The 10,199-nt window shown below is 38.9% G+C and overlaps 1 protein-coding gene across 3 annotated transcripts in view; it reads left to right on the forward strand.

Annotated features, from left to right (window-relative positions):
• Window positions 1-9,882, forward strand: part of MEIS1 (Meis homeobox 1) — a 134,088-nt gene extending 124,206 nt beyond the window's left edge. Inside the window, exons 10-13 of one of the 3 annotated variants that reach the window (XM_070429360.1) lie at window positions 3,173-3,231; window positions 4,350-4,439; window positions 4,725-4,820; window positions 6,949-7,032. In XM_070429360.1, coding sequence (XP_070285461.1) covers window positions 3,173-3,231; window positions 4,350-4,439; window positions 4,725-4,783 — 208 coding nt within the window. In that variant the 3' untranslated portion in view covers window positions 4,784-4,820; window positions 6,949-7,032. Of the gene's footprint in view, window positions 1-3,172; window positions 4,440-4,724; window positions 4,821-6,948 lie in introns of those variants that run through there. The other 2 variants (XM_070429359.1, XR_011473175.1) reach the window with 2 other exon arrangements.
• The last annotated feature ends 317 nt before the right edge of the window (window positions 9,883-10,199 follow it).

The following is a 10,199-nucleotide window of genomic DNA, read 5'->3' on the forward strand; positions in this document are numbered from 1 at the left end:
GCTATTAGTGATTTTTAGGTAAAGATATCTGTCATGACCCCAGCTAATAGTGTATTTCATATAAGTATAGGAATTGTAATCTGGTAACATTCTGAGAGTTTATGATGTCCTGTATGAGCTGATAAGTTTTCAAAAATGAGAAGTTCCAAGTATGTAGTTTAGACAAAGTGATTATGTGTTCTTGGGTTTTCAATGTTTTATTATTTTTATTTTATTTAATGAAATATCTCCATATCTACATATCCTAACGGTAGCCTACATCGGTGCTGTCAATAATAGCAACTGGTTATTGCCACCAAAAGAAAAGCAACAGTACCTAGTACCTGGGGGCCCTTAGTTGAGAGGCTGTGGTGAGGTGTTTACTTGCTACCTGAGGACCAGGGCAGGGCTAGAGTAACAGCATTTAGTGTTGTCCACTGAAGACCTTCAGAGGCACACAGACAAACCTCAGCATAGTGAGCAGAGCGTGGCCCAAATGATGAATGGACTCAGCCTCCTAGAACAACTCACATCCTAGAATGGCATTGTTAACAATCACAGAGGTGTAACCTGGGGAGAAGAGGCGGGAAGCCAATGGAGCATGATGGCTATGGTTTAAATATTTGAAAGCAATCCTGAAGAAGTAATATTTAAATTGTTTAAATTACCCCAAGAAGTTGTCCTGGTGGAAGCACTTTAGATCCAGTGAGGCAGAAGCTGCTGACAGTTGCCTGGTCTATAGAATGAGTGGGCTCTGAGGTAAGGTGGCAAGTATTGTATTAGAAACAGCCCAGCAGAGGTTACCCCTCTTGATACCCATTACATGGAGATATCAGAGAGTGAAAGCAAGTCAGTGATCTAGCTAGGTGACCACTAAAACCCCTTCCAAAACCGAGGTGTGATTTTTCTATCATTCCTTGGGTTTAACAGTCATGGATTCAAACTTGAGTTGATTAATATGAATTGATCTTTGGGAATCTGAATATACAGATGTGAAAGAGGCAAGCTATGGAATATAGATAACTCAAGCCACCAAGTCTTATTCATAGTTTTATCTTTGTCTATATACACTAGCAATACAGTCATCAAAATCCCCAATCTACAAAACGTTCAGTCATGCTCATTGTTGGAATCAACGATAGAGTTGTTGCCAGTGTTGATTGGCTCAAAACCAGCTCATTTAAAAATATCTATGTCCTTCAGAATATTCTAGATGGGTGGCACAGTAGTGGACATGCTCTGCTTAGGACATTAGAGAGGGGGGTACTTGATACTATTCGCCAGCTGTCTGTCACTCAGCAAATTATTAACATCTCTTGGGTAACATGTGAACTCAAATAAGTCACTTAATTCATCAGAGCTGTGGCTTCTCGTTTGTTAAAAAGTGCTCTTCCTACTTTTAGATAAATAGTATAAATCATATCCACAAAATATTATGTTTTTAAAAGGACTTTTAAAAAAGTTACCAGAGTTCCTTCACCCTAAGAGCCTGCAGACTATGAACAGTAGCAGTAGATAAAGAGTTGATTTTTGGTCTCTTTACCTAGATTAGTTACTATGAAAATTACTTTTGGTATATGCAGAAAATTAATATTAAATAATTTTCTAATTGGTCATGCAGTGAAGGCAGATAATGAAAAGGCAGAATTTTTTTTCATTTTAATTGGTTATTTCACATGGTGTTTGTGCTACACCTGTGCTTATAATGAGAATGGAGAATTAATCTAACCTTCTGCTCACATGATTCCAATTTTCATGGTTTATACAAGATAATGATAACCTGATTTGCAACACAATTTGTTTTAGATCTGTGCTTTAAATATTTTTATTAGCAGTTCAGGGACTTCATATACAAGAACTGATATAATAAGTGTTGCCAATAAGAGTTAGCACTAACAGTGTCCTTTTAGTTAGATTCCACTGTCATTATTATTTTAATTACTTCTCAGATATTGGAAAGATATAGGAATGTAAGATATTGAGAATCTTCAAATGTCATGGAGTTTTCATGTTTATTTTAAAAACCTGTCCCTGTCTGTTTAATGGCTCGTTTTGGGGGAATTATTTTTCTACCTGAAGAGGGGAGACTTACAAACTAGAATTCATACTGGACTGTGGATCCTTTAATTATTAATAGTGAATAATCAAACTTTTTTACTATATTTTTACGTGCGGCTCATGTTCAATATATTCAAATCTGAATTGAATTGAGAACTAAAAGCACTTTACTATTTCAGAATCTACTATGTCCTGTTCATTTCCTGTATTTGATATGTAAGTCTTAGTACTAGGCAGTACATACGGATCTTAAGAGTTAGAAATTTCATGAGCATGACTTTGGAGAGCTTGTATTAACCACTTTTTTATTTTTCCAGTGGCTAATAACTTTTGTATGGGCAACAAAAGTTGTATAAAGTAAATCTCATTAAGACACTTAAGTGACTTAAATATCTTAATAAGAGGTTTATTATAAATTTTCAGGTTTAGCTGGAGAAAGCAAGATTATAAGTTCAATTACTGTATAGCTGTGACCTCGCCTTGACCTCAGACTTTACATAAAGAGCAAAAAAAAAAAAAAGCCACCCCAAGAAATCTCTAAAAGGAATGCGTTTCTCTGAAGTCCCCAGCAGTGTGAGTTAGTGGTGATAAACTCCAGACATTCTGTCATTTGATGGTGTGCTGCCATCCCAGTTCATTATCTTAATAGTGGGCATTAAAATAGAATTAGGTTTGCAAGAGGTAGGGAAGGTTTCGATAAAAATTGTAAAAAAGAAGTCGGAGAACCTAAGAATGAAATGTCACTAATTAGAAGAGGTAACGGATGCCCTTATGGACATCTCGCGCTCCCCACCAAATATCCCCCCCTTGCAATTGAAGAGAGTGGTGGCTGGTATTGTTTCCTGAAAATTCTGCTAATTCCCCCATGAAAAGATGAAATGGAAGTGTCCAACTGTGGTAAAACAGGCAAACATAAATCAACTCAGAAACCCCAAGCCTGTGTACTCAAAGGTCACTGGGGGTTACAGGTTTTGCAGCATTTGAAACTGCACAGTGAGCAGCGGAGAGCCACTCCGCCAAGACCTAGCTTTGCTCTTACTGTGATCCATCTTCTCTTCCTCCACCTCCCCCCACCGCTTTTGGGGTTTTGTTTTGTTTTAAGGAATAATGATTTGCTCTACTTTCTTGGTTACAGGTTTATTAATGCCCGGAGAAGAATAGTGCAGCCCATGATAGACCAGTCCAACCGAGCAGGCAAGTCCCCCATAGTGACTGTATTCAAGTCACGCAAGCGAAAACCATCCTCAAGCCATTCACCGGGAGGTCCGATACCTGGTAAATAAACTGGGAGTGAGTGCTAGGAGCGCCTGGCAATTAAAATGAAACCGGTTTAGTTTCATAACAACACTAATCAATTTAACATCATTATAAAAACGTTTGGAGACGGTGGAAAAAAAGAAAAGTAGCTCTTAAATCATTACAATGCTCAGTTACAATATTCTTTGTACACATTCAATATATTAATGTTATTTTTTTTTCTCTGAGTTTGCCTTCCCAGCTCTTTCTGCTACTATGACCACTCCCTGGTGCATGGCTTGGTGTGGAATTGCTGTAAACTTTATTACCTGTCAAAAGGGCAAAGGGGTCAGGATCGCTTGTGGGACTCAGTAAAGTTCAAAGACATTCAATGAGGTAGAGCTTTTGTGTGCTTTAATAACCCAAGGCAGCTTACTTCTGAAGCAGCTTTTCATGTACAGTTAAAACATGGGATTCAGGTAGTGGTATAAATACACGATTCCTTTTCTCAGGCCTTCTCCTGTTAATATTCATCTTCTGGTGTTCAACTTTTTAAAAAAAATAGCTTTTTGTGTTTTAACCAGAGCTTAAAATGGCAATACGTCTATGGGATCACAACTTGCAGATCTAAAAATCCAAGAAACATCCTTCTAGGATTTATTTTTGTATTGTAATATACCAATGAGATTAACAACAGTATTTACTAGGGACTGATGTGAATCTATACTTTCTTTACAAAATACTCTCTCATCTCATAGAGAGCACTATGAAAAACTGTGGTAAACACCACATTGAGTCACTACATATTTAGTCATATTCCCATATTTTTTTTCCCTTTCAACAACTATTATGTGATCGCCAGACAAAAACCCAAACGTGAACTTTCTGTATCTTCACTATTCTTTGAACAGTGTTTTAAAACTTGATCACAGGTATGTAGAGCTGAAATTTAACTTGGAGTGTTTTAAAATTTTATCTGCCTGGTATGTTCTCTTTGTCTCCCTCTCTCTCTCTCTCTCTCTGGCTATTCTGTCTTGGAGACTGTTATTAAGAACCTGTGTTCTGCACTTTTGTAGTAAGTCAAGGAACACCTTATAACCCCGATGGACAGCCAATGGGAGGTTTCGTAATGGACGGTCAGCAACACATGGGCATCAGGGCACCAGGTAAGACCGTTTTGTGGTTGCTTCTCATTTGTAACTCCAAGAGTGTCACCCCCCATCAGCCCAGGTAAAGTCACTTCATCCTTTGCTATTATCTCAAGCTGCCTGCCTTGCCTGCCATCTGTGCATCTAAGATATTGCAGAGGGGAAGCCAGGATCTTTACGCACTGAAGATCTCACTGTTTCTCAACCCTCTGGAACCTGTTTTTTTTTTTAAGGGTCTTTTGGCACTATCTGTTGACTTTGCTCATTTTCTGGCCTCTTCTTGGATTTTTATCTCCCTTCTAGGACCTATGAGTGGAATGGGCATGAATATGGGCATGGAGGGGCAGTGGCACTACATGTAACCTTCATCTAGTTAACCAATCGCAAAGCCAGGGGGAAGTAAGTACAAATGGGGTCTTTGTTTTCACTTTGTCCTAGGAATATTTTTCCTCTTGCATTTTCTTACATTCTCCTTGCCCATAGCTTCATGCTTGTTCATTCCTTTCCATTAAACTCCTGGTTTCTTGCTTCCTTCATTTTCTCCTTGGTTGCGATCAAGCTTTTAAGCTTATAAATGCTGTGTATGATGTACATTTATCCTGTGTGTTGCTATTATACAGTACTGACCACATGACAAAATAAGAAACAGTCAGGAGGTGGGGGAGTGGGTTGTCATAGCAACAGACTGATTTGCAAAATGTAAGCAGTCTGCAGCAGTGCAAGGAGAGGAAAGAGCATGTCCCCAAAGTGTCATAAATCTGTCTAACCGCAGTTGATGCATGAGTTACATTTCTACACTAACCTGCAAGACACTGCAAAGCCAAACAGAGACTTCTTTTAGGGACATAAACACTAGCTTTCCTTAGGGTAAGTAAAGGCATATTTTGAGCTTCAGTCAACTAAACTTTGATTTTTTTTTCTTAGTTTATTCCTTTGTCTGTCCATCATAATGGGATTACGTGTGGCAATGGAAAAAGGGAGAATACAAAATAGAGGTGTGCACAGCAGGCTGCAGGGCTTAGCCCAGGCTAATTGACTATATCCAAATTAAGTATGCCATCACTTGCAGTGTGACAAATGGATTTGACTTATTCAGTATACAAAAATAGAGATCATTAATGCAATCTTCAGTGGCAGGCCTAGTGAAGTGGGCCTAGGAAAACTGTCCCAGATTCTCGCTCTTGCATTTTCTCCCCTAAAAAGACACTCCAGCAATTCGTGTTCAAACAAGTAAGACTGTTTTGAACACCAAAGCTCTTGTTCACTTCCTAAATTACCCCTAATAGCATTGCTCTAGTTTTGTTTCCGAAATTAAAAGCAGTTAAGTCCAAGTCTTGGTTGTATCTCTGATTATATTAACACACTATTTAAAAGCACTGCTGAGGCCAAGGATAATTCGTATTGGTCTTCCTCTCCGGGTGTGAGTCAAATATAAGTTTAACAATTAGCTCCCGAAAACATTCCATTGAGCTCGGGAATGCAACAGTCTTATTACCTCATCATGGAATTCTCTGGCTTAGTTAATTTAAATATTGTTTCTTAGTTTCTGGGTCAATTAAATTTAAATGATGTATTTTATGCTTCGTGACCAATTAAATTAATAGGTTATTACAAAAAATATTATCATCTTTTTTGATTAAAGAGCTGTGGGTACAGTATATTTTATAAGCAATTTTCATTAGTTCAAAAATGTTCCTTTAGGCTAGATTAAGCAGCCATTCATTGCTAGAGCCTGGAGACCTTATTCGAAGGTGTTCATCGCATTCACAGTGCACTATTACTTAGAACTAAAGCCAATTGAACCTACTTAGCAATAGTGTTATGCCTTTCACCCTTGATGATTATGGAGCTTATAGCTCTCAGAAACAATACACCTGTCAGTTTCCATCAACTATAGCAACCCATGCAGAAGACAAGAGGCCCCTCAAAGCAGGAGGGGTATTGTTTTAGGTCCAATTTTTCTTATTGTTCTCAAAATCATTGTAAGGTGGACAGGGTTTTGTGAAAGCTTTCTTTCCCCTAGCTCCAAGAAACCAGGAGGAAGGAATTCATTGATAACTGTTATTGTTTTGTTTTGTTTCCATTTCTAAAAGTACAGGTTTAGCCAAGTAATCAGCCTTAATGAGAGCCTGTCCAGTTAGAGTCTGTCCAGTTAGTTGCCTGCGAGATGTTTCGTGACCAGTGTGGGGTCCTCTTGTATTCTTGGTAGAGAATGTTTTCAGGGAACAAAAGTGATTCTTCAGACCAGACCTCAAATAACAGTTTTATTTTTTTAAATAAATAAGACCTCAGTAGGTTGACCTGATAACAGTGACAGTTAAAGGAAAATAGTCGAAAAAAAATGTGAGTTTCCAGCAAAACATCTCTCATTTTATTTTCTTCTGTATGAATCAAAAGAATACTTTACAGAGCCATGTTCCCTTAATCACAATGTCCCCTGGTTTTTGTAGGATTGCCATAGCCAGAACCACACTATTGCTTTTTCATAATATTTTCTTTTTGTTTTTTTTCTTTTGAATTTCTACAGGGCTGCAAAGTATGCCAGGGGAATATGTAGCCCGGGGTGGTCCAATGGGTGTGAGTATGGGACAGCCAAGTTATACCCAACCCCAGATGCCCCCCCATCCTGCTCAGCTGCGTCATGGGCCCCCCATGCATACGTACATTCCTGGACACCCTCACCACCCAACAGTGATGATGCATGGAGGACCGCCCCACCCTGGAATGCCAATGTCAGCATCAAGCCCCACGGTTCTTAATACAGGAGACCCGACAATGAGTGGACAAGTCATGGACATTCATGCTCAGTAGCTTAAGGGAATATGCATTGTCTGCAACGGTGACTGATTTCAAATCATGTTTTTTTCTGCAATGACTGTGGAGTTCCATTCTTGGCATCTACTTTGGACCAAGGAGCATCCCTAATTCTTCATAGGGACTCTTAAAAAGCAGGAAATACCAACCGAAGTCAATTTGGGGGACATGCTAAATAACTATATAAGACATTAAGAGAACAAAGAGTGAAATATTGTAAATGCTATTATACTGTTATCCATATTACGTTGTTTCTTATAGATTTTTTAAGAAAAATGTGAAATTTTTCCACACTATGTGTGTTGTTTCCATAGCTCTTCACTTCCTCCAGAAGCCTCCTTACATTAAAAAGCCTTACAGTTATCCTGCAAGGGACAGGAAGGTCTGATTTGCAGGATTTTTAGAGCATTAAAATCACTATCAGGCAGAAGAATCTTTCTTCTCGCCTAGGATTTCAGCCATGCGCGTTCTCTCTCTCTCTCTCTCTCTCTCTCTCTCTCTCTCTCTCTCTCTCTCTCCTTCTCTCTAGCCTGGGGCTTGAATTTGCATGTCTAATTCATTTACTCACCATATTTGAATTGGCCTGAACAGATGTAAATCGGGAAGGATGGGAAAAACTGCAGTCATCAACAATGATTAATCAGCTGTTGCAGGCAGTGTCTTAAGGAGACTGGTAGGAGGAGGCATGGAAACCGAAAGGCCGTGTGTTTAGAAGCCTAATTGTCACATCAAGCATCATTGTCCCCATGCAACAACCACCACCTTATACATCACTTCCTGTTTTATGCAGCTCAAAAACATAGACTGAAGATTTATTTTTAATATGTTGACTTTATTTCTGAGCAAAGCATCGGTCATGTGTGTATTTTTCCATAGTCCCACCTTGGAGCATTTATGTAGACATTGTAAATAAATTTTGTGCAAAAAGGACTGGAAAAATGAACTGTATTATTGCAATTTTTTTTTTGTAAAAGTAGCAGTTTGGTATGAGTTGGCATGCATACAAGATTTACTAAGTGGGATAAGCTAATTATACTTTTTGTTGTGGATAAACAAATGCTTGTTGATAGCTTTTTTCTATCAAGAAACCAAGGAGCTAATTATTAATAACAATCATTGCACACTGAGTCTTAGCGTTTCTGACGGAAACAGTTTGGATTGTATAATAACGCCAAGCCCAGTTGTAGTCGTTTGAGTGCAGTAATGAAATCTGAATCTAAAATAAAAACAAGATTATTTTTGTCATGCTGACTCCACTGCTTGAAAAATGTGTTTACTGCCCTCCCAAAAAAAATTTTTGATGATCAATGCAGTAAATATAAAAATTAATTTTGGCTCCCTAAGATATATATGTATTTGAAAAATTTTAACTACAAAGTAAATTATTTAATAATAGTTACTGATTTCTTTAAGCTGACTTAATGAACTCCTAATATCAGCAAATTTAAGGCCTAAGGGCACTAACCTAACTGTAGACTCAGAGTACAAGCAACAGAATTACTCATCTAATATCAGTGACATTATTCTTGCACATAATGGCAAACCAAGTACAGAGTTAAGTCTTTCACTAAGGATGTTACCTAGGATGAGCAGTAGATGTTTATTAGGAAGTTAACGACGTGAATTGAAGAGGCCAGACTTCAAAATCTAATTTTTATAAATATGCTCTATGTTCTCATTGGATAAAACTGGTTATTAACTAATTTTCCAGAACAGCTGTACAGAATTTCTGCATGGCAGCCAGCTAAATGGTACAAAATAACATGTTTAAGCTGGAATAGCTTATAATTTTATTTAAATAAAATTGCTGCTATAAAAGTGCTTCCCAAAGCTAAGGAAAATACACAAATATTTTAATTAAGGCAAATTCGTTTTTAAAAATCAGCCTTTAAGCAGTGATTGCTTTGTAAACAAAGGATGGGTTGGAGGAGAGCGCCTTAAACTCAAGGCTGACATTCAGGCCCGTGCCACTCTATAAACCCGCCCTGAACAATTCTATTTTCTGTTTGAAAAGGGAAACCAGCTGTGGGTTGGCTTTACTAGGTGACGTGTGATTGACTGACTCACCTGCGGGAGCAGCAGTGCGCACTCTCACCTTTTGTTTATGGGGCCTTGTGTCTAAACACGTGGACGCGCGGATGGAGAGTCTGACTCAGCCTTCGCAGCACCCCCCTTTCCCCTCCTCCCCGCGCAGCGCCCTCCACTCCACCCCGCCCCCACCCCATATATGGAATTGTTTAAATTTCCCCTTTGGGCCCGGTGGCAATTCTTCTACATAAATAGTCCATATTAGTGAAATACTTCTCTTTTGATAGGTGGTTACTAGCCGTTAACAACCATTTATTTACTTTAAAAATGAATAACAAACTTTATAAACTAACCATCCATGTGCCCCTCCTCCCCAGTACATGCCTGGGTAAGTTGGTTATTTTCTGCCTTTATTCTGGAGGAAGCTCTTGCCGGGTGGGGGAGGGAAAGGAACGGGAGGAGGTAGGGAGGGAGGGCAGAAGGGAGAGAGAGAGAGAGAGAATGCGCGCAGAAGGTACACGTGAAGAGGAATTAGGGAATATGGAGGCTATGAAAATCAAGATCATTATTGTCCAGTGAATTAGAAAAAAAAATAAAACAAAACTGTGTTCTTTCCCTGCGTTCCTCCCTCCGTGTGATGGTTTTGTGATAGTCTTGTTCTCTGTGGGTCCCTTTTCCCTGCATCGACACCGCCCTCCCCCTTATTGCCATTTCAGCTCTTCCTCTTGTAAATTTCAGAGCCAGCTCTGAGGTGGTGGAGGACACTTATTCGAAAGAGCGAAATAATAGAGGTGCTGAGAAAACAAAACGCCCTCTTCTAAACAAGGGCACACAACTGTACCTGCTTTTTATTTTTATTTGGGGGGGGAGGGGGAGCACTGGCTGAAGGAGACTACTTTTTAGTGTGATTTAAATATTTTGCGAAAAATCAAAAAT

The sequence above is a fragment of the Myotis yumanensis genome, unplaced genomic scaffold (genome assembly GCF_028538775.1).
Source record: "Myotis yumanensis isolate MYYU_CA2020_CCGP unplaced genomic scaffold, mMyoYum1.0.hap1 SCAF_11, whole genome shotgun sequence".
NCBI classification, from domain to species: domain Eukaryota; kingdom Metazoa; phylum Chordata; class Mammalia; order Chiroptera; family Vespertilionidae; genus Myotis; species Myotis yumanensis.